Source organism: Drosophila ficusphila, unplaced genomic scaffold (genome assembly GCF_018152265.1).
Source record: "Drosophila ficusphila isolate 14025-0441.05 unplaced genomic scaffold, ASM1815226v1 contig_412, whole genome shotgun sequence".
NCBI lineage: Eukaryota > Metazoa > Arthropoda > Insecta > Diptera > Drosophilidae > Drosophila > Drosophila ficusphila.
The window spans coordinates 2,374,837-2,398,857 of NW_025064326.1; the positions used below are offsets into that span (position 1 = coordinate 2,374,837).

The following is a 24,021-nucleotide window of genomic DNA, read 5'->3' on the forward strand; positions in this document are numbered from 1 at the left end:
AGAATCAAGGCATTTTGGCCAACAGGTGTGGCAGTGAATCAGCGTTCTACTGGCCCCCCAATTAAGTCGCTTTGAAAACAAAAACCCATCCGTGAGTATGGAAATATTTGAGTTGCATTGTATTTCGAGTTAGCAAATTTTTCGTGAAAGTACTTTTCTTCTTGGCATTCAAAAATAACAGTCAAAGTTTATAATAAGTAAAAAATAATTGTGAGCCTACTCCATCAACTGATCGGCGGAGTTACGAACTAATTAAAAAGAGTGATCCCAGGAATGTTGGTCCCAATCGGAAATAAACAACAGCTGCGTTGATTATTCGATTTTGTGGAGTCATCGGTTCGCATCCAAGTGTTCCAGCTTTAAACCAGTTAAAGCTCGATTTTGGAGCTGGGTCTGGCAATAAAAAAAATTGAGTTGACAATTCATTAGGAGTACTCTCTGCCCCAAATCAGTTGCTGGAGCATCCCAGGTATTTTTTGAGTATTCTTTCGCCTTCGGAGCGGTTGCTTATGCTTAGGTTGTGGTTTGAACTTTGTACAATGTTTAGGGTTAAATATTACGGCATAAGTTAGCATTAAACATTAGAGTCTAGGTGTGTTAGCCCGGTTTAGGTTTATGTGGATCTCCAACTGGATCTCCGTCGGCTTAAAGCGGCTCCAGGGCGGCCGGTCCGTGGGGACTGCCCTCCAGCTTGCGCCACACCACGTTGCACATCTCGCGCACCAGCGCCTTCTCTCCGTCGTCCATCTGGTCGAGGGCGCTCCCGGCCAGGTTGCCCAGCCGGTCCCGCTCCAGCTGCTCCCGCACCTCGAGCACCTGGAGCGCACGGACCACCGCCTCCGGGCGTCCGGCGATCGGTTCCGGCAGTTGGATAGCCGCCGCCGCTGCCGCTGCAGCTGCCACGATGTCCTTCTGTTGCTGCTGCGTTTGCTGCTGCTGCTGCTGCTGCTGATGTTGCTGCTGCAGCTGCTGGTGTTGCTGCTGCTGCTGCTGGAGTTGCTGGTGGGGCGAAGGAGCTGATTTGGCTGGTGCGGCGGCTGATGTGGGCGTTGGCGTGGGCGTGGGCGTCGTCGGCTGCTGCAGGTGGGCAGTGGGCGTGGTCCGCTCCTCCTCCAACTGCTGGATGCGCCGCTCCAGGGATCGCACATACTGAAGCGTCTGGTCGTTCAGCGTGTGGGCATGACGTAGATCCTAGAATAAGTAAATGAGGTTTAGCAAAGATTCAGTTACAGGGGATCCTGTTTTTATAATCTGGCAGAGATTTATAGATCCCTTTATATTGGGTATTGGTATTGCTTGCTTTTGGGTACCCACCTGCGGTAGCTGCCGCTGCTCCGCGTAGTTCCTCAGCGCGGTGATGGTCTCATCCGCATTCGTGCTGGAACTGGAGCCATCGCCATCATCTCGCAGGGCATTCCTGGTGGCGGCTCCACATCCGGCGCACAGCGCGTTGGCCGCCACATGGGCGCGCTCCTCGTCCAAGTAGAGGCAGAGCTCCTTCAGCTCCAGGTTGTCGGTGATTAGCTCCTGCTGCTTGTCATCCAGCTGACGTAGTTTGTTCTAAAGGAATCAAGGAGTAAGTAAGGCATTCACTATGTCCTAAAAGATAAACCCACCTGATAGGCGGCCACCTCCTGGCGCATCACGCTGGCCGTGTAGCGTCCGAACCTCTGCCACTCCCTGGCCAGCTTGCGACCCTTCTGCCGGTCGTCGTCCAGGAAGCAGCAGAGGTCCCTCAGCTCCTGGTTGTCGTCCAGCAGCCGCTGGTTCTGCTCCTTCAGGGCGCGCAGCTCGTTGACCAGCGACTGCAGCTGGCGGTTCTGCTCGGCCGTGAGGCGACCTCCTCCTCCGTTGGCCGTGGGGATCCCAGTGCCGCTGGACGTGACCGAGGCATTGGGCGATGGGTGATCCTGGTCCGGCTTGCGCACAAACTTCAGCATATCCTTCGCTGCCGGCGGGTGTTGCAGATAGCGCGACTGCTGTTGCTGCTGCTGCTGCTGCTGCTGCTTGATGGAGTCGGGAATGTAGATGCTCGATAGCTGCGGGATATCCGGCGGATACTTGAGCGGCAGGTGCGGCTTGAGGATCCCGTTGGTGGGCTGCGGCGGGGGCTGGTACCTCGGCGGGATGGAGTGGGCGGGGGCCGGGGCCTTTAGCTGCGGGCTGCGCAGAGATTGCTGCTGCTGTTGCTGTTGCTGTTGCTGCTGCTGCTGATGGTGTTGCAACTGGTAGTGGAAGCTGCGACGCTGCTGCGCCGGCTGCTGGGCAGCTAGGTTGGGCAACTCCTTGGCGGTCTGCTGCTGGATGGGCAGGCGGGAAGTCAGGGCCTGCTGCTGCGTGGAGTGCGGCTGGTGTATCGTGGCCACCGTCTGCAATTGATGTGATTGCTGCTGCTGCTGTTTTTGGGCTGGCGACTGAGCCGCTGGCGTTCCGCTTTGTTGCTGCGCTGAGTGTTGCTGGTGGGGATTCGGCGTTGCTGTTGCTGCTGTTGTTGCTGCTGCCGCTGCTCCTCCTGTTGCTGGCAACAAAGAGCGTCGCTGGTGGATCTGTTGCTGTTGTTGTTGCTGCTGTTGCTGCTGCTGCTGTAGTTTGTTAATTGCCTGCGTCGCTGCCTGGGCTTTGCCTATTATTTTGTCAACGCTATTTATTTTTATCAAATTATGGCCCAAAGTGGTTGCTCCGTTTGTGCTTTGTGTGGCTGCCGCGTTGTTAGTTAATGACTTCTGCTGTTGTTGTTGTTGTAGTTGCTGTTGCTGTTGTTGTAGTTGCTGCTGCTGCTGTTGTTGATTGCCGGACATTTTCGTGTTGGTTCCTTGTTCGCCTTGTGTCGTTTCGGTTTCGGTCTCTGTCGCTCTGCCGTCCCTCTCCTTGATTTCCCGGAGTCTACGACCTCGGAGTCATATTGTCAAGTCACTGCAAGATAACACACATAAAAAACGGGCAAGGCATTAGCGAAAATCTTAAGTGGAAAAAAAGCCATTGGCATAGGCAGACAATAAATCAAGGCATTGCTCGGTGTAATTTATGCGACAGTCGAGGGCACGCCGCCAGCGCAGCATAATTAAACCTCCATTAGACTGCCGCGCGACGCTGATAGAAAGTGAAATGAGCATTTATCGCACCACTGGAGCCATGACATGCCACATGGTATACGGTGTATGCTACATGGTATATGCCACACGGCACGGCACGGGACACAAGACACATCGCCAGCGAGGCGGGCACACACGTCCTCTTCGCGGAGTGCTCCGCAAAATGCAGCGAAGCGTCGCCGAAATGTCACCAGCACTGGGAGAAAACTATCGCCAGTTGGCAAAAATTCACAATTAAATTGTATCCCAAATAATTGATATTCATTCATGTAGCAAAAGATCTAGAAACCTAATTGGAGTTGCTTTGCATACATAAATGGTTTGCTAATCTCTGAAAACGTAGCCACATTTCTCTCTGTGTGGCGAAGGGAATATGTCGTCGGTCTCCACTTTCTGGCTGGGATTGGATGGGTTATGGGTTGGCGCTGAAGCGTCTAATCACCAGATGTGCGTCGACTAAACGGAGGCTTCCGCTTCTGGTTTGGAAACCGAAAGCCAACCCGATGCACTGAATCGCATATCGCCACATTCGCATCTGGAAAGTGAAATTGTTCATGCTTTGATGGACGGCAGCTCTCTGGGGCAGGAAAATTGAAATGTTACAGAGGTCGCAGCCTGACATGATTGTGGTAATTTGGAGGGGTAATTTCCTATAATGACTAGATTTCTGTTGCATCAGAACAATTTGCCGAAGTGTACGCAAATGTAGTTGTACTTACATACATTTTAAGATAATCTATTATTATTTTTTAGATGAGTACAGCACTCAAGTAGGTAAGTTCATTTTTTTACCAAATGCCAGTAAATATTTAAATGATAAAACCCTATATTTACTTGGAGGCTATTCTGAGCAATAAAACTTAATCAATTTAGTTCTGTGCCCTTGACAGTATAATAAACCAGATGGGCTAAGTTTATTATAATTATGTTTTATTTAAATTAAGCAGAGCTAACATCTGCACATCAGTTACAGCTGACAGATGCCGTAGAATTGAGGGGTTTTTCCCTTTTGAACTATTTACCCTGTCAACTTGCCAACCAAATGTCCAAGGACTCCCCTTTTGAGTACGTAAACACCACGTAAGGGGGAGAAAAATGAAGCAGGTGTGAAATGTAAGATGCCCGCGAAGGAATTCACAAAATACGACCACTTCCCCCAACGCAATGCACCAAACTCATTCAGATCTTTGGGCTGGCCGGAATTACAGCAGAAACCAGCCAGCAAACAAAAATAAGAAAACAATAAGGGACTGGGGAAAAAATTGCGAAAATAACAAAAGAATGTGGCGAGGGCCTGGTCGAGGTTTGGCCCTTCATTGTTGCACCCAAAGACGCGGGGTCTGCAACACACACACACACACACATATATATATACTATACTATATATACGAGTACACCGAGTACAAAGATCCGTCGGACAGGCAGTGGGATCGGGATCTGTGGCATTCTGAAAAGAAAACTTACAAAACACGGCAACAGTTGTAAATCATCGAATTACCTCAAAATAATAGCAATCGCTCCCTGCCCGTTTGGGGGGCCTGCAATTGGCCAAAAGCAAAACGAAAATGCAAAGCGAAAAAGGGGAAAATAAAACATGACGAAGACTGCTATCGAAATACCCTTTGTTGTAGGTTTTAAGATGCAACCTTAACATAGGACTATTAAAGTGAGGAAAAGAGACCTTATCATAGGACAATTAAAGTAAAGAAAAGAGATTACCTTCTTTAAAATATAAAGAAATTGATTTTAAAATAATTAATACATTTTCTGTATTTTTCTGAAGTTCAGTTCTGATTTTATAGCCCATACTCCCTTTGAGGGTACAAGAAACAATGCAATAGCACCCAAAATCAGCAGCTCTTCTCTCCGAAGACCCAAGAGGGAAGAACGGAGACTGGGGGCGGGAATCTTGAGTCACAGCCTCTACCGGAAAAAAACTCAGTCCCGTTGGCGTAGTTTTTGGCGACTTGCGAAATGAAGAAACCCTCCAAAAAAAAAAAAAACAACAAATTCGTATAACAAAAAACTTCGTGTGTCAGTTACGCTTAATGAGCACAAATATTGCTCTCGTTGTTGTTATTGTTGTTGTTGTTTGGCCGGCTATTGTTGCTTTTGGTGTAGATTTACAGGCTTTGATTGCCATGCCGTGTGCAAGTTGAAACTGGGATCCAGTCTCCCCAGTCGCAGTCCGAGTCTCAGTCCCAGCTCGATTTCAATGAAGACGAGTCTCGGTCGCCCGGTCGGAAATGCCAATACTTAACCCCCAACTGCCCCCCAGTTCCCAGTTTCTCCCTTTTTTTGGCTGGGGCCATGGGAAACCGAGGGGAAGCAGCAAATGAAAAGCTTCGCGGCCAGCAAATAAAATAATGAAGGAGTGAACTTCGCCAGAAGAACTTGAGATACTCTCTCTGCTGAAAAAGAATTAAATAATTAGAGCTGAAAGGCCCGAGGCAATTATTAGTAATCTACAAATATGGTAATTAAAATCGGGGATCAACTGTTTCTCTTAGTCCGAAAAAGAAACAATCAAACCCATGGGATGTTCGCTAATTAAATCCTTGTTATAATTATCACTGACACATGAACTACAAAGACTAGATCTTTAATCGGCTAATTAGCCACCCAGCAAACAGCAAACAGACCCCTTGGGCCAGGGTACTCCCCTGGGTAAAAAGCCTTCAATTTGTAGCACATGTACACATACTGCGACTTAACCTTTACCAACTTCCCTCCTTAACCCTTGGCAGCGGATCCCCTGGCCAGCAAATAGCAAATCATCACCTGGTTGGTACCTGAACCTCCAGCTGAAGTGGTCAGCAGTAAATATACGTAATATAAAAATAAATAAAATGTATGGTACCTACACATTTCAATATGCGTGCTGAAGAGCGTGTCTGGCCTTCGGCGATTTGTGTATTCCACGCACTCAACGCGGAGTATTTACTCTTTTATTTTAGCTTTTATAATTTCAATTTTTGCGTGAGGGTTAACGCCCCCCGCCCGACAGATATACTATATACGAGTATAATCCTACATATGTTCCCTTCGCTAATAAACTTTTGATCTGGCTAATGGCTGCCTTTGTTGATGGCTTAGAAATGGCATAGGCGTTGGCCTCAGTTCGGTTCGGTTTGGCCAATAACAAATTGCCGTAATTAGTGGCACTTTAATACGGGGTTCCGACTCGCAGCTCTCGCTCTCCATGTAAATCCGAGTTCATAACGAGCCGAGACCCACTTCTCCCCGGGGGCATCTCACCATATTATAGTGGCTTCTGATTCTCTTCCGAACAGGAGGAACAGCCGAAGGTGTTGGAGTGCAAAATTATGAAAATTACTTTCCCACAACTTAGTGGGTGGCTGACAGGCTGACTGGCTGGGAACTTCAAACCAGATCGCAACTCGACAATGGACAATAAAACCCGAGTGGCACACAAAAAGCATAATAAGTATTTAATGGGTCTGGCCATGAATTTATTTGTTATAGATGGCAACTGCGAGATAGCAGCCAAGTAAATGGAAAACATCTCGAAGGGTTAAACTGAAAGCCACACGCAAGTGCAGAACTAAATCTGGTAGCGGAAAAGCCAAAGTGGATTCCTATTTGTAATATGAAATTATAAAAAAATAATGTGCCTTTAAAAAATGTATAAAAATTAATTAAATAAAAAAATAAAATAGTAATTTGCAATCAATCAATTTCAGTAATTTAATTTTCGCAAAAAAGAGCTCTTTAAAAATATAGATGATGAAGCAACTTTGAAGTGAACTTGATAAGCTGTTGCTGGCCATAATAAATTGCCGCTGATCGTTTTTACATAATCTCTCGGTTATAATCACTTTTTGCTGTTTGATCATTATTTCTGCAAATGAGCTCCATCAACTTTATTTTTTGCTAATCCCTGCCGTTTTTATTTTACAAATATCTTTCGAATCGGCATATTCGCCTGGCGATATTGGCCAACGGACCGTGAAACAAGTGTTTAATTAAGGAAATGAGCGTAGATTCAAGTACGCAAGCACGCACACGTGCAGGTCGTAATTTAATAAACCCAAAACACAATCAGCGAAAAAAAATTGGTTAATAAACGCAAAGCCAAAGGGGGAAAAATAAATAAACAGAAATGGATGGTTGAGAAACGCTCAAAGTCACTCAAGGTTAAGAAATCTCTTTACGTATACGTATACGCACTGTGGCCACAAGATCGCAGGCAATGACAGCTTTTTGGCTTTTTGGCTTTCGGAGTGATGACAGCAGCGGCCAGAAACCGAGAAACCGAGTTTTGGCCCAGACCGAGAAAGGCGAAAACCGCAAGTCATGTGGGTTAAGTACACTTACTTAACAACAATCCAAAACTGACCGCGCGCCCAGACAATGGAGTCCGTAATGAAAAGGCACAGGCTCTCTTGGGTTTGGATTGTACTGAATGATCGGAGTGAAATAGGATAGAGCAGGAATGGTAACCTAAAGCCTATGCCATGAAGCTGGAGCGATCTAGTTTTAAAGGTTCGATTCGATATTGTTTTTTGAATTTTCATATTCACATGGTAGCTCTGTAATTTTTATAAATTAACAAATGTAATTACTAGCGACCTTATTGCTTGGTTTATAGCAGGAAGTACCCCCTTTCCTGATGACTTATTTCCCTGTAACTCGGTTTCGTTTTCCATCTCAGCCCGATGCCAGATCGCCGCCACATTAGCTCAGCCACCCACAATCCGTGGCGAATGCGACTGGCAAACCTGCACACCTACGTGGAAACCCAACACAATATGGGAAACACAGAAAGTCTCCGGATCGGGGCTGCACGCTCCATTGAATTGGGACTCGGATTCGGATTCGGTTCGGTTTCGGTGCGGATTTGCATTGCACGCACCAGAAAACGCGTGGTACAAGGCAACCAACAGATACAGATATATCGTTTTTCAAACGCGCTGCTCGACAGAAACCCGGGGAAAAGCGAATAAATATCAAACATCAGACGCCTTCGCTGCTCGGATCGAATGACAAACGACGTGGACGTTAAGTCATACAGATGACTTTAGCATTACCTCCAATAAAAAACACAAAAACAAGAAACAACTTTGGCGGAAGAGCGCGAATGTTCGTGAATGAATGAATGAATGGAGCCCAAACACAAAAGGATCCACACACCGCCATTCAAAAGACTCAAGACACAAACTCGCCTCTCAGTCAGTGGTTCCATTTATCAACGGGCTCGGCTTGGGAAGATTTGTAACCATCGAAAGACGATTATGTTGCACGTGACACTCTGGTTTCGGAGTTCTCGGAAAGGAATCCCAGAACCCATGGCCATGGAAATTGATATGCTCGAAGTGCATACGCCGCGATTATAGACCAAAATCAGAATCAAACTCAATCGCTCATGAAGAGGCCACCCACATACGGTTTTATGTCCCAGCCGTAAACCTAAAGAGCCATGTGTAGCACAGTAGGAAAACACACCGAAACCCAACAATATCAATGCAAAAAGCTAACGAATAAAAACAAAGCCACGGAAACGAAAAACTCACAACGGAAAACGAAAAACGTGAGGGGAAGAGCTATAAGTGAGCGAAGGTTAAGCGATAAGTCAAGACGGCGATGCAAATGCAAAGGGGGCAGTCGGGGGTTAAGTTGGTTGCCGATGCAGCGGCTTTTCCTAATGAAAAGCTCCAAACTGGAGCAGTAGCTTGATAAACAGCTGTGGGAATTATAATTCCCAGTCGCTTAATGGAAAGAAGAAAGGGTTCAAGGGAAAGGGGTTTCAAAGAGAAATGTCTGGGGATTATGGGAATTTTCAATCTGAAAATTGAATACAGCTTTTAGCTGAAAACTAAGAATTATATCATACTAATACTAAAAATACATTTACAAATAATAAAGCCCATTCACAATTCAAAAAGCAATCAAGAAAAAAATTAATTGCAGATGTCACAAGTTTTAGTTATTTTCCTAAAGCATAAACTGAAATGAAGATCATAAAGTAAAGGTCACAAAATAATTTAATTTAACGCTTTAACGATTATGAGTTCCTAGATCTTTTAATTGGTCGAATAACATTACATAGAATTTCGCGCGCTTTCTCCACTTTATATGAGATTCTCGCAAACCCGATCTCCAGGGGTCTAATGGCCTATAATCTGGTTAATTATGTGCTGAGCAAAAACAAAACGAAAACAACAACCCAGTGAACAGTCAACAGAATTAATATGTAGATTATGTTATGAGGCCCATGGAGCTCCGGAGGTCTCTTATCTATATTTTATTCAAGTCAGGCCCGATCGAGGCGACTCGGGCTGAGTTTGAATAGGCATCCAATGGGCAAGCCACTCCCTGGCCAAAATACAAATCGAAAAGCATAGCTCTCGCCAATCCCTCAATCGAGCGAATACAACTTCCATTTCTCGGCTTTACGTTGTTATGGTTTATGGGTATCATTTGTGTCAAGTCTGCGTCGCATATTTGATTTTTACGACAGTCGGCGGGTAGACGAGTCTCCCAGTCTTCGAGTCTCCGAGCTTTCGAGTCCCCGCGACTGCGACCGCCCGTCGATAGCCATAAACTTGGCCATTTCATGCGCGAAACTCCCAGCCAACGGCAAACACTTTTGTGCAAATTATTTATGCATGTAAATGAACAGAAACGGACAAAAACTAAGCTAACAAATGGAGCCCAAAATGGTTTCGGTAACTTTCGAATTTATCGCATAACGAGAATCTTTCGGCGAGAACTCATTACCACGCCCTCTTCAAGGGGAAAAAACACCGAGCTTACGAAGTTACAACATCCACATTAACGCAGAACAAGCCGCAAATTGTTGGAATATGCTAATTTCCGAGTTGCCGAGAAACATTAATCTTGAAGCCAGCATCGAATGTAGCGACTCGTAAACGGAGTTTCTGCCAAAAGCCAAGAGCGACGAACATAAAAAACCACGATCAAGTCGGACTTAGAAGCGTTCTCCATACTCCGCGTCTCTAAATGTTTTCCTATTCTTGTTGGCCCCGTAACCCAGTAAAGTTCATATGTACAAATATTTAATTATCATCTGGCCGGCGCTGGAGGCGGTCCAAAAACATTCCTCATCAACCAAACCAAACATTTCTCCATCTCCATCTCCACTTGGGTGTACAAATTTCTGTTCCATCATGCCCCCCGCCACCATTTGCTTTACCTTACAAAATTAATAAAGGAGAATAAATTCATGTATGCTAATGCTCGAATTCATTTGTTGTCTCTGGCATTTCATTAATTTGGGGCTGCTGAAATTCTTTTCGAAGCCCGGCCGGCTACTTTCGATTTTTCGATTTCTATGGCTTTATTAAAGAATTCACGCTGCCCGATTTTGAAAGAACGTGGGCGGTTGAACGGACTTCAAATCAAAGAATGGGGAGCTCGTGCTCTATATGGTGTGATATTTGGGGATTACAGGTTACCAGAAATGTGGGTGGATTGTACAAGCCAACCAACCGGCCAACTACTTATGACGAGATTTGGGAAAATTCAATCTCTGAATTAAAGAGATGGAAATTCATTTCAATTGGGGTCAGTATTTTTGAATTTGTAAATACAATTTAGGGTGTTACACTTAAGACACTGACTCTATTCTATTTTTTTAAAACTTCTACATACAAGAAGGTCAAAAATTAGATCAATTATCCCCGTTTAGGCCAAACATGGTGTCAAATCAGATAATTCAGGGTCGAAAGGTGATTTATACTACATCCAGGGGACTACTTTTACATCTTTCCTTTTCGACTGCCATAAAATGCTCATAAAAACGAACCGAAGAAAAGAACTGGATCAAACTGAGAGTGTGAATAGGGACTATCTATCATTTTCGTTTTCCATGGGATTGTGAAACCCGAAATAGTAATTTATGACGACCCTAAAGTGTCCTCGACTTTCTCGGCCTTCCCGAAAACACTGGGCCTACCTCACGTACAAAATACGTGAATCGAAGAAGGGGGCGGGGATGAGACCATAAAGGGCCCCGAAAACCTAGCATTATGTAAGCATTAGCACGCTTTAGCCTCCCTCACGTCCAGATCGTCCAGCGGAGATCGGAGCGTGAAGAAACCATAAAGAAGCGAACAACAATTAGCGACAGCGGCAAAAGCTGGCGCGCATGCGCAATAAACGCCTAAACGCCTAAATGCCCAAAGTGAATAACCAATTCTCAATTTCCCCCTACTCCCGCAGCCATCCAATTAAATTTCTATTAATTTTTTACCAATAATAGGGCCCGAGCAGTGCCATAAAAAGCGGAAACCATTAAAATGACTCTGAGAATCTCTTGCGAGCCAAAAGGAAGGGGCGGAGGTAGGAATTCTATTTCCTTTCTCGGACACAAAAGCCGCTTAGAGCGCAAGGGGCGGCACTTCTTTTGTTTGCCAGCGCAGCAAACTTCCGGATTGAACGATTTATTGAAAGACTCCCGGTCCCAGGAAGGAACCAAGCCACCAAGTCGGTGGGTCGGTCCAGAAACCAGAACCCAGAAAAGGTGAGAAGGGAAGTGTTACACGCCGGAGACGCCCGAGAAATTGCGTTGCAGCTTTTCTCCATTAAATTTATGAACTAATTAAAAGACAGTTCCTACATAGCGGGGATGAAAATGGTTGGGGCAACATGATGGGGAACGGGAGACTTGGGTAACCCAATATCAGCATTGGCTCTGCACGGCGGGAAATGAAAATATGTTTTTAGTTTCAAATATATGCATTTCAATATGAACTATAAATATAACGAAAGTAATCAGGTATTACCTAGGATGTACGTCCTTTTGAACCAAAGACAATATTTAATTAAATAAAATCTATTACTTATTATTTATGAGATCTGGTTTCGCACAGTGTTCCCTTTGGCCAGTGAGCCATGTCGATCGGTTGTCTTCGCAACAGTTGGCCAAGCAGCGGAGCTGGAGCTGTGGAGCTGGCCAGCAGGCGGAGCAGGGGGAGCTGTCCAATGGCCATTCCATCCTCCAGCGGAGGCTGTGTTCGCCGCTGCTCTTGTTTATAAATCAAGTCACATTAAGTGTAATAATAAACGCAGATCGAGGCGAACTTGAGCCGGTTCTGCGGGGCACTTCTTAATGCCAATCTCTGTGGCGGCGGCGCATTGAATAAGTCATAAAAGGGGAGGGCGGAGTGCAAGGTGGGATTTAATAAAATAAAAATGTGGCCAAATTGTGGCACCAGTGTGCTCCGTGCGTTCTCCGCTCGGATAATTATGGAGAGCAAGCCAAAAGAGAGAGGCCGGCGGAGCAGGAGAAATGTCAAAACGAACGCTTCATTGCCGTCGCCTGTCTTCTGTCTTCAGTCTTCTGGCTTCACTCTTGGCTCCCCAGCAGTCTTCTGTCTTTTGAGCTGGCAGTCTTCTGGTCTCTCGCTTTGCTAACGATAACGACAACAAAATGCTGATGGCACAAATTATAGTCAAGCAAGAAAGAAAAACGGAGACGGAGACGCGGAGCTGCAGCTGGAGTTTAAGTTTGCGTTTAGGCCGGAGTTTGAGCTGTAGTTGGAGCTGCAGTTGGACTGGGAGCTGGAGCTGGTGCTGGCGCTGGAAAAAGCCGCAAAAGCAGCTGAAGACCGGCAGTAGAAAGCAGAAAGCCAGCCAGAAAGCCTCGGTCCCCAAGCCCGCTTTGTCTCGAGCCCCACAATTTCCGCCATTTATGACAGTCACAAATCGAGTTATACTCACATACCCACCGCCCCGACTTCGGTCTTAGCTTTAGCTTTAGCTCCAGCTTTAGCTTTCAACCTCGACTCCGGCTTCGGCTTCGGCTTCAGATTGAGCCTCTCCTCCAGACCGCCGCGTACTTTCTAATTTCTAGGCGCACTTTTCTTTCCCTCGTTACCCCGCTCCCAGCTCCCTGGCTGCTGTTTTCGATGATTTTATACCCTTACAAGGGGAGTGCTGTGGATCTACACTTTCAAAATAAATAAAAATTCAATTCAAGTTTATGTTTTTTTCTAACTAACTTTTAACAATAAATTAATCTGCATTTGGTTTCGATTTGATATTCAGTGTTCACTACCTTATTATTGCTTTTTAATACACAATAAATCACTAAATGGTGTGCTTCAATTTATGGTAAGAGATATCCCAGCAAACCGATTTAAAAATGTATTTTGCTATGCAGAGCACACCATATTCGTTGCTTGTTTGTTTTATTTATTTACCAATATTTTCGTTGTCATTGCTTTCTGGTGTACAAACAGGTTTTTCGGCCTTTTCTCTACTGTCCATCTCTCCGGCGACCGCCAAGTGTTAATGTTCATTTGCGCATGTGATATCCACCAAATTGCATGCAATAGAAATTTGTTGTCGAGGTCACACCGCTCCGACAGCCGAGCAGCGAAACAGACCCAATGCCGCCAGATAGCTCCGTGGGTCCCCCGCGATCCGATCCACCGATCCACCGATGCACCACCGCCATAACCATAACCATTCACAATGCCAAAACGGCAGCAGCGGAGAAAAACGACGCTTTTGGAGGAGGTTTTTTGGTAGCTAAGTGATGGGAGGTCAAAATCAGTTACAGTTACGTGGGGCCGGCGGACAGCGGCCAGCGGACAGGAGAACGTTGGCGGCCAGTTTTGGCCAGAAGCCGACCCGAGCTGAGCGAATGGAAAGTAAAGGAGGCCTTTGGCTAATGAACTTGAAGTGGAGCACTCCTCAAACTCAAACTCGAATCGAACCGAACGGAAAATGCCGGATCCAATTCGAGCACTGATGATCTAATGGCAGTTCCAATCGACTGATCTCATTTAAATTCCTTCGACATTTACGTCGAATTGGATCATTTGGCTCTTACAAAGATATGCGGGGAGCCCGCTTTGGATGCAATTAAATCAGTGCCTCATGTTGGAAGACCAAAGATGAGCTCTTAAAGTGCATAAGCTGTTAACTCGATTGTTATTTTGGGACATCTGATTAAATACGATAGTATTTTCTATCATAGATAGTAATAACGCAGTTGCTGATGAAGTAGAATTATACGTTGAGATCTATTTTATCTGATATGCATGGTCGGAACATGTTTTGATCATAACTTTTAACCGGCCCGGTTCGATAATTTCAGGAATTTATGGCATAGCCAGCCGAGACTTGTTCTGTTTTTTGTTCGAGCATTCTGATACAGTTATTCCGAATCAATTTTCCCGGTGAACGCTTAGAATATTTTCAGATTTCCGTAATTTAGTGGGGCCCGAGCTGGGACGCCCCCTTCTGAGCCACATGCTCATGGCCGTTTGTCATTTCCAGAGGCGCGCCAATTGCCAGAGTGGCCTGCGAAGCATTTTTGCGCTTTCTGTGTGAGAAAATGTGGCCGAACGGTTAATAACAGGGGAGTAGTTTGCTCCGAAGGGGGATCACGGGGCCAGGGGGTTGCTGGAGGGGGCTGGAGGGTGCGGCGACCGCAGAAACGGCAGCAAAAGTCAACATAACTGGGCTCAAAGGAAAAGCTTGAGCAAGCCACACTTGCGGTCAACAAAATAGCACAAAAGATGTCACTCACATGGATTATAAATTTTTAGAGTGGTCAGTATATCAACAATTTTAGTACACTTCTCCATAAAAAGAGTTCCTAATTTAGTGCTTTCAAAAACTCTAAAAGATCGTTTTGTATAACCTAACACGTTTCCATCCCCATTTCGCAAGAATAACCTTTCGGATAACCCACTTCTAGCGTTGCCACCGCAACTGTGTGCCAGTATGTGACTATGTGGAGGAGATTCCAGCGATGGCAGTCGGGACAGGAAACTTAAACTAGTTCTAGTTCGAGTAGCTGGCTTCTGGCTTCTGGCTTCTAGCCGAGCAATAAACTGGGACACTTGTTGCGCCAACTTGGACACTCGATGGCTGGATGACTGGATGGCTGGATGGCTGGATGGCCGGATGACTTGGGGCTGCGGGGCAATCAAACTGGCAGCCTCGAGATGACAAAACTCACGTTGAACCTTCCCACGCAGCAGTCACTCCCATGACACCCCTTTCCCGCCCCCGCCCACGACACTCCCACTCGCCGGAAAAGAGAAGCCAGCCTAAATTGTCTTAATGGACCATGAAGAGCCCGAGGAGATACCAAGATACAAAGATCCAGCCTAAAAACAAAAAACACCCGACACTGCAGATGGCGGCAGGCGCGCGTAAATCTTAAAAACCGCCCAATTAAACAACAAAAAATGTGTATAAAAAATAAAAAACAAGGCGACACAGAAAACAAAATCACCAGCGAGAAGGAAAGAAAACGAAAGAGCTGGAGAAAAAGAGCCCGGCGGCGAGGCGATGTTGGTGATGTTGGCGTGGATAAGCCCAAAAGAAAGTTTTCTTTCATTGACAAAAATTTCTTACTCGGCTGTCTTTTATTTTCCGCCGCGTACAACGAACTTGGCCCCGCGGCCACAGATCTTAACCCATTAAGATGCCAGGCCAAGTCGGGAAAATCCTACAAATATTTGTAGCAGGCCAGCAATTTCTTGGGGTTGCAACACGAAGCATGGCAACAACAAATTCTACTCTTAAGACCCGTTGGGATATGACATAATCTAAAAGGTTTTTAGAAAAAAAGGTGCTCTTGAAACAAGAGTTATAATTATTATAATTATTTTTTAATTAAAAATAATTTGTGAAGGGGGGTGAACAAGTGCAATTCCATTAGAGATTCCTTCCCGCATATGTAGGTGTATTACCCTAGGGAAAATACTAAGTTTTTGGCCGATTTCTCCGTGGCGCGTTAATGGGTTAATGGTATACTGGTGCTGCCGACGCTTTGGCATTAGTTACAGTTTTCCGATACACGAAATTGACTTTACATATTTCAGGCAGCGGGCGATGTAACAGGTTGTTGTGCCCCGTCCCTTTCGCTCTCGCTGCGTTCTCCAAGCGCTGGCGTCGCTGCTTTTACCTGTTGCTGATACAGTGTTGTTGCTGCTGCAACTGCAACACCAACAACTACGGGGGGACAGCAACAACAACATGGATGCTGCACCGTCGGTTTCTGCTGCTGGTTTTGTTTGATCTTGTGTCTTATTGTTGCGCGTTGTCGTGTATCTTTCTGCCTGTTATTTGTTGCTTTCCTCGGATGCGATACTATCTCGCTCTCTCTCTTTCTCTCTGTCTTTCTCTCCCTATTCAACAATTTATTGGCGCATATAAATGCCTCAAAATTGATGTTATTGTCGTCGTTCGATACTCCTTTGTTTTTGTCCTGCTTGTTTTGAAAATTGATTTTTACTCGTACTTTTTACGACTATGGGTTAGTGTCCGAGCGATAAGTGGAGGGAAAACTGCCTTTCCACCGGGGAAACCGAAAAGACAAAAGAAGAACAAATGGGCAAGGTGGGCGTAGCGCTGACAAAGTGGGCGTTCCAAAGAGAATAGAGCAATTTTCGGGATCGAAGGGAAAAACGAGGGGGCAATGAGTTAATTTCGAGTGGGCCGAGCCCAGGGATTTTTAACCGAGTGACGTGGGCACGATACACGGAGAGATCTATTGCTTCAATGGTCATTACTTCAAATATGAAAATGAGAAAATATTAAAACAGTTATTGTTTTTGAAAGATCAAAACACTGAATTTGTTGAAGGTAATCTTCTGTAATTTAACTGTAAATTAGCATAGCAAACACAATTACTAGTTCGTTATTAATAAAGATTTCAGAGGAAAGTACACCCTATTTTCTTCCTGTGCTAAGGAACGTGGGTAGGGAAAATGGCAACTTGGCCGCAACAACTGCAATTGCTGTTGCCAATCTAACAGCAAAACTCACCTTTTGCGAATGCCAGGAGATGTGTTTTTTATTCCAATCCGATACCTCTCGCGCTCTCTCTTTCGCTCCTTCTCTCCTTTCAAAACAAATCACAAATATTTGCGCATGCGCAACTGCGCATTCCAGGGATACAGATACGGATACAGATGCAAATACAGATTCAGATACACACACACAGGCACTCACTCCGGCGTTTGTTTTGCGGCTAATTGTTTAAACAGCGCAAATTATTCTTCACACTAGTTTTATTTGTTTATTTTTGTTTTTCCTCTTTTTGTTTTTTGCTCGTACACGAACACACTCGCAGCGCACACGCAGTCGATTTCGCGCACTCGCTTATTTTTCTTGTATGTATCTTTTATTGGCCCCAGTTTTCGAGTTTTCCAGCCTGCCCTTTTAGAGAGCCAAAAAGACGCGTCGCCTTTTGCGTTTTAGCGAACTATTTTCGCATCGCTGAAGCCCGAAAAAGGCGGTTTCAGCCGGTGTTCCTTACATTTCTCCACACTACTTAAGGCAAAAAACATTAACCAATTTTCGACCAAGACTGGGATTGCACTTCAACGACGCGATGATCTCACAACCATAGTGGCGAAAGATGTAACATAATTGCAGTAAACGGTTTACAGAAATTTGAATTTAAAGCGATATTCTCCCGGCGATCTGCAGCTTTATGTTTTTTAACAACGCAACGAACGATCGCTAGCAAAGCAACGAAGTATTTGACTGATTTGCTTTTTACCCAAAGTGCTCTAAACCATGGTAGAAAAGGTATAAGGTGATCTCGTCGGGTTCGCCAGTCTGTTAACAATTCCTACAGTGAGTGCGAGTGAAAGGGTGTTTTCTAGTAAGTGCGAAAGAAACAGCACGAGAGTGTGGGTCTAAAATCTCCAAGCTGATGGCCACTCGAACCTTAACGGACTCAACCCGAGCAAAGCAAGAAATACCACTAAAAAATCCATTTTACCACAAATAATTTTTCTCAACATTGGTTGGGGTCCTGGATTGCTCAGATATTTTTTAAAGAAAAGATTAAGATACAACGATCGCGATCTGAGCAACTCCAGCCGACATGGACCCTTATAATGAGCTAAACAACTTATCAGATACATTATCTTTTGTGATCATCCTGAAGGAGTTTCGTGAATTGGAGCTCGACGTGATTACAAGATCCAGGCCGGAATGCTCTGAGTTTTTTAACATTTAGAGTTTTAATCGCTGCATAGATATATAACAAAAAAATCCAAAGACGTTTTTTTTTTTTGGCTGTGCATTTACTTGGACCAATTTAATACTTTCAAGTCGGCTTTACATAACTTGTGTAATTTGATCTTGCATATGTATGTACATAAAAGCATAAAATATATTGCAAAAATACATATGTATACATGGTATGTGTGTTATATATAATTCTCTCTAAAAAGGTTGTAAATTTTGCATACGGCTGTTAATTAGAATATTTGTTTACATCTGAACACTTAAAATCCACCGTCCTATCCACCTACAACTTTAAACCTAAACTCTAACTTGGATAACGCGTGTTTGGGTGTTTTTTGTTTGAGTCCGTGTGCATTAATCTGTAAATCTGTTCAAAACTGCGGCATTGTTCGTTAAAAAGGTTCTTTAAAATATAAATATGTATAATTTAACAGGTAAAAAGAAATAATTTCGTAAGAGTAGCTGGTTAAAACAAACAAGGGACAACGAATCCGTAAAAAAAGTATACACAAGACTTGTTCAGCAGCTATTCTAAGCGATCATAAAGGCCCCGGCTCCGTGACCAGCACAACGCTCTGCTCCTGCGCAATGGCCGCCAGCTCCTTAAGCCACTCATCCAGGAGAACGGCGCAGAGGGCCAGGTCCCGTGATCGCTCGGTGCCACTCGTACTCGCAATGATTCCCATGGACGCCACCGAATCAAGGGACACTGGTTCCGAGTTGAATCCACCTGTTTGTTGATCCATGCCGTGCAGCGTGCTCGTCGAGTGGGTGGTGGTGCTCGATTGCGCGGACAGGGTTTGGGTGGAACCGCCGATGCTGCTGTTGGTGCTGCTGCCTGCAGTCGTAGTCGCCGCGGTTGTGGCTCCAGTGCGCGATACTCCCGATTGTGGTTGCGTACTCAGGCTGGTCTCGCATGTTCCTCCGGCTGTCTGCCCTTGGGAATATCCTCTTCCCTCGACACTTGTACTGTTCCCCACCAGATTCGAAGCAGCTCCTAAAAAATTCAAGCGGGTTTACTAGATACTCTTGGCGATATTGACCATTTTGGGTTAATTGTAACAGCAACAATACAAACACATAAATGGGATTCTACAAATGTACATCAACAAGTTCCATTATTTTATTTGGGTTTAGTGGGAGCGCATAATTTACAAAGCTCTACGGGAACAGCGAGACTACGTACTAAGTGTAACAAGACTATGCCAGTTTGGATTAGGTTTGATTAAACTTTAAATACTTTTATCAAGCGTGAAATATTTACCGGTGAAGAATGCGTAAATTTGTGATAAGCCAGATGAAGCTAAGTTTTGTTTGATTTTTCATTTCAATAAAAAAAAAAGAAATAAAAGAAATTAATTTATTATCAACGATGCCGGATGGCATTTTACAGAAATGTGTCGACCAAGTACAGCCCCGAATGAGTCCTGTCTACGATAATGCCATCAAAGATATTAAGCACATTTTTTATTTACTTTTAATTAATTAAAATGAATTTTACGGCTCTATAGATTCAGGCACTAATGCAGGGCTCAAAGTAAATGTGTGTAAATGTGTTCTTTTGTGAGTGGTGTGTGATTATTTTTGACCCAAAACCAACTTTCTTCCAACATCCAACGCTGCAGACTTGTAAACTGTTGGTGATTTCTAGATTGTTTGCTTGGTTTTTCTTTTAGAAATATAGAAATTGTGCAAAAGTGTCCCACAAACATATTTTATCTGCATCTACTCACCGGAAGAGCCATTTTGAGGCGCAATCGATGAGGTGGCTGACTTCCTGCTAAACATGCTGGTAATGGACTTGCTAATGCTCCGCCTCTTGTTGTCACTGCGCTTAAACGGATCGTAGGCACTGGTCGGCGTCGCCTGCACAGGCGTGGCAGCCGAAAGAGTCGCGTAGGCCGATCTCAGTTGGCCCTGTTGTTGACCGGAATTCGATGCCACCTGCTGGTGTGTGTTGTGATGCATTGGCGAACCCTCGTTGCCCTTCCGCGCGTTCGCCAGACGGAACTCCCGATCAATCAACGATGATCGCGCCACATCAATGATCTCCAGCGAATCCTCCGTCACTGGCAGCTCGGCGTCAATCTGCTGCTTGAGTATGCGTAGCACCTGATGAAACGAGGGCGTGTCCGAGGTGATGGCGATGTCGGAGCGCAGCAACAGCGAGTGGATCAGTGGCAGGGGATACCAGGCCAGGCGCGTGATAAGCCCGGTCAGGTGGAGATTGACATACAGTGAGTTGCTTGTGAAGGTTTGCAGTTTGCCCCAGATGGCATTAAGAAAGGGACCTACACGAAAATGTAAGCAAAATAATTACAAGGTTGTATTTAGAGGAAAAAGTACTAGTCTTACCTAAGCTTACGGTGCCCTGCGCAAACAAATCCTCGGAAAAGTCCAGATCTGTCAGCAGTAACTCGTTGCGATTGTTGTGCGATATGCGCCAGGCCTCTCGTTTGCCGGATCCACACAGCACGCTGCTGATGCTGCTGCCGTTGTGGTCCAAGTCTGCCTCGCTGGCTGTGGTGGCCATAGTTGTGTCGGTGGCCTCGCTCTCCTCGTCCGCGGGGCGCCACTTAAAGGACTCGTAGCCGCTGGACTCGCCGATTGACTGCAAGCTGTCCAGTTGTTTCTCTCCCATTTCACCGGCAACAATAGCTCCTCCTCCGAACTCGGTAAAGAACTGCTTGGCCAGCTCCAAGGCGTGGGCGTGAACTCTTCCCTGGCCGTGACGAGGCCACTTTTGATAGCGATAACTGTTCGCCCACTTGAGGCAATCCCTCTGGCACTGGGCGATTCTCCAGTGGGCCTCGAAGAGATACGCCTGGATGTTCGCATACAAGCTGTCGCCCGTGTGCACTCCGTAATAGTTCCAGTTGGCTCCGATCGTCTTGCTCATGACCGGTGATGGGAGGCTGGGCAGCGGCGTTAGATCTCCGACCACCGGTTCGTGGACGCTCTTGGGTCTTGCCAGATCCCTGGCCCTCTTCATCACATCGGGCGAGAGATCAAGGAAGAACTCACTGCTGTTCAGATACGGATCTATTTTGTTGATCTTGTGGCGATGCGAGATGGGCACATGCTTTCCCGGCAGCATAAACTTGAGCAGCAGCTCCAACATCAGGTCCTCGCAGTGCAGACCTAGCAAGGTATCAAATAGGGCCAACGTTACCATGCAGAGATTAGCATCGGGCGAGTTCAGGCGCTCGACCAGAGCATCCAGTATCCGTTCTCCATCAAACTTCTCCGTGTCGAGCAAAAAGCGAACGAAGGCCCTCAGCAATCCCGGTTCCGTGATGGATCGTAGGATCAGGTCCAGGTACGACATGGCCGAGATTTGCGAGTCGACGTTCGTCTGAAAATGTTTGCCCTTCAGTGTCTGCGAAAATGGAGCGCAAAAAGTTGTTTCGAGATTTCGAGGTGTGTGTGTGGTTAGCTACGGGGAAGGAAAAGGTCCAAGAAACACACAAGAAACGAAAAGCTAAAGGCGGTGCAAATCCCTGAGAGCTAATATATATTTCAAATAAAATACATGTCTTTAAAATAGAGTAGATATTGGCTTAGACTTAAAAAAGACTCTGGTCTGTATAGATTCAAAGTATTTACATTGTCTTTTTTTTAGGACTTACCCGACAGTTATAAAATATAACTCGTTAAAAAATCCAGTGACGTAAAGAATGTTGAGCATTAAGCATTTGTAACCAATATCTCCCTCTTATTTTAAGACTAAATAATAAATAGGCACAGAAGGACATAAATGATTCGCTTGCAACCAACACCACAGAAATGCATCGAAGACAAATTTTCACGAGAAGAGACCGAGACGAGACAAAAGCGAGGCGGCACTCACCTGCAGGATCGCGGGTCCCAGCACGGGCACAATGAAGCCCTGGTACATGAAATCCAGCAGCTGTTGCTTGATCATCTCGTGGGCCACCTGCACCACCGCATTGCAGAACTCGAGGGCGTTCATGAAGAGCGTCAGCTCCGGGATTTCGGTCACATCGTCCGGCGTGATGCGGTGCCAGTCGATGGAGCTGATCTCGATGCTGTTGGGTAGTCGTGAATAGAGACCACCCAGACCTGTCACCAGCAGGGGGCAGATCGATGAGTACTGGGCAATGTAGGTGCCAATGTTTGAGTTCTTCTGCGAGAGGGCCATGCACAGAAGCAGGGCATCGCGGGCCTGGTGGCCAAGACTGCCCTCACGGTGCACGTATGGGATGAGCAGCGAAAATATGATAAAACTGCAAGGAAACGGGATCAAAATTTTTTTTAGACTTTATCATATACGGAGCATTAGTCGATGATTATGATTCATAATACGAACACGTACTTTTGCATTAAAAGATAAGAGATAAGTTTTGTTTTCAAAGGGGACTAATTTCAACATTAGATACTCACTTCGTTGTGGTTCCACTTTTGGGAGGCGCTACGTTGCCATTTAATATCTGCTCCTGCACTTGCGACTGGGCGGAAAAGAAGAACAAGTCCAGCAGGTGAACATTCTGCATGAGAACAACGCACAGCTGGTTTAGCAGGATAACGAGACGCTTCTCCAGATCGGGCGGAAAGATCTCGCCCTGACTGGAAGCCAGTATCTTGAGCAGCGGTCGTAGAAAGGGCTCGTGGCAAAGCAGCTGGTGGCGCGAGTGGCTCACAAGCAGCTCGTATAGCTTTAGCTGCTCTAGTCTTACAGCGTTAGAATAGCGTCCCGTGGTGCAGGCCCACTCGTACAGCTTGTCCAGCAGATTCTCGCTGAGCAGGAACTCCAGGCAAGGCGCTGCAGGCGGACCACTGGCCTCGGCTGCCGGCAGCGAGACTTTGTTGCAGTGATGAAGCTCCACCAATAGCAGGGTAACCATGTAGTCCAAGTGGGAAACCACACCCAGAACGTCATCGTGCGAGGGTGGAGCGCTGTGCTGGATGATGTCAAAGGCTTGCTGCCAGTGCTTGCAGAAGCTGTCGTAGCAGGCGCGTGGATCACAGTCCGTGGCGGCATCGATGGGACGCTGCCGCAGTGGTCCGCCATGTCCGGCTGATGCGACGCCCCCGCCGCTGCTCTGGCGCAGCCACATCGTTTTTGCCTTGGTTTGTGGGCGATTTTTTGGATTCTAAAGGCACTCTTCCGCTGATAACTGCTCCGTGTGCGTTTCGTTTGGCATCAGTTGGTATTGGTACTTTGTTATCTCTTTGTGCTTCTTTCCGACTGTGTGAGTGGTGAGTATTTGTAATGTTGTTTTTTCGTCAATATTAAAAGCTAAATAAGAGACGCAGGTTAGAAAAAAATTCGCTATTTACTTTTGATCAGAACAAGAACAACAAGTGCATGCCGTGACACACTTACACACATACACACACATGTGCGTACGTGTGCGCACCTATTTGGGCAACCGAGGTGTTTTTGTTGCTCGCTCACCTGATGAATTTTTATTTGATCGTCGTCATCGTCTTCGCTGCTTTTCGCTCTCCATGCATCGTCTCACCACGCCCATTGTATTATTTCAGCCCTTTTTATGTAGGCTCCTACGCTTGCAGCATTTGCAGCGCTTTTTTGGCACTTGGGCAATTACAATTACAAATACAATTAAGTGCTTGTACCAACACTTCCGCAGATTTGCGGATTAGATTCGCGTCCTTGCAGCTTGACTTTTGTGCATTAATCGCGGTTTTTGCTGTGAACAAGTACATGGGAAACAAACATACACTTTATTGCCTCATTTGTCTTAATTTTCGAGGCTTTTTGAGTGCAATTTTGCGTAAATATTTACAATTATTTAAGCACGGAAATAGAAAGTTAGAGATGCGCAGGTACTAGTTATAATATCGATGTATCGAATATGTTTGAATGATCTGTGCACTACGAGGTTTCTGGCATTCGATATTTGCAATCGCCTTTCCAATGTTGCCAAACAACCTTCGATAACAATTCTGTATT

At 45.7% G+C, this 24,021-nt stretch overlaps 2 protein-coding genes across 5 annotated transcripts; both read right to left on the minus strand.

Moving 5' to 3' along the window:
- Window positions 1–96: 96 nt before the first annotated feature.
- On the minus strand, window positions 97–17,588 carry LOC108092525 (putative mediator of RNA polymerase II transcription subunit 12). Its single transcript, XM_017192148.1, has 4 exons — window positions 16,869–17,588; window positions 1,617–2,913; window positions 1,315–1,560; window positions 97–1,191 (listed from the first exon to the last, which is right to left on the minus strand). The coding sequence occupies exons 2-4, from the start codon at window positions 2,796–2,798 to the stop codon at window positions 646–648; spliced, it is 1,974 nt and encodes a 657-aa protein (XP_017047637.1). The 5' UTR covers window positions 2,799–2,913; window positions 16,869–17,588; the 3' UTR covers window positions 97–645.
- Window positions 17,589–18,117: 529 nt separating this feature from the next.
- Window positions 18,118–23,924, minus strand: LOC108092494 (FHIP family protein GG24907). Of its 4 annotated transcripts, XM_017192093.2 has the most exons (8): window positions 23,855–23,900; window positions 23,503–23,758; window positions 22,488–23,343; window positions 21,934–22,330; window positions 20,439–21,462; window positions 19,817–20,374; window positions 19,348–19,386; window positions 18,118–19,080 (listed from the first exon to the last, which is right to left on the minus strand). In XM_017192093.2, the coding sequence occupies exons 3-8, from the start codon at window positions 23,159–23,161 to the stop codon at window positions 18,623–18,625; spliced, it is 3,150 nt and encodes a 1,049-aa protein (XP_017047582.1). In that variant the 5' UTR covers window positions 23,162–23,343; window positions 23,503–23,758; window positions 23,855–23,900; the 3' UTR covers window positions 18,118–18,622. The 4 variants fall into 4 exon arrangements, with proteins under 4 accessions (XP_017047582.1, XP_017047583.1, XP_017047585.1 ...); XM_017192094.2 differs by having other exon boundaries at window positions 20,439–21,438; window positions 23,503–23,924; XM_017192096.2 differs by lacking the exon at window positions 19,348–19,386 and having other exon boundaries at window positions 20,439–21,438; window positions 23,503–23,924.
- Window positions 23,925–24,021: the final 97 nt, after the last annotated feature.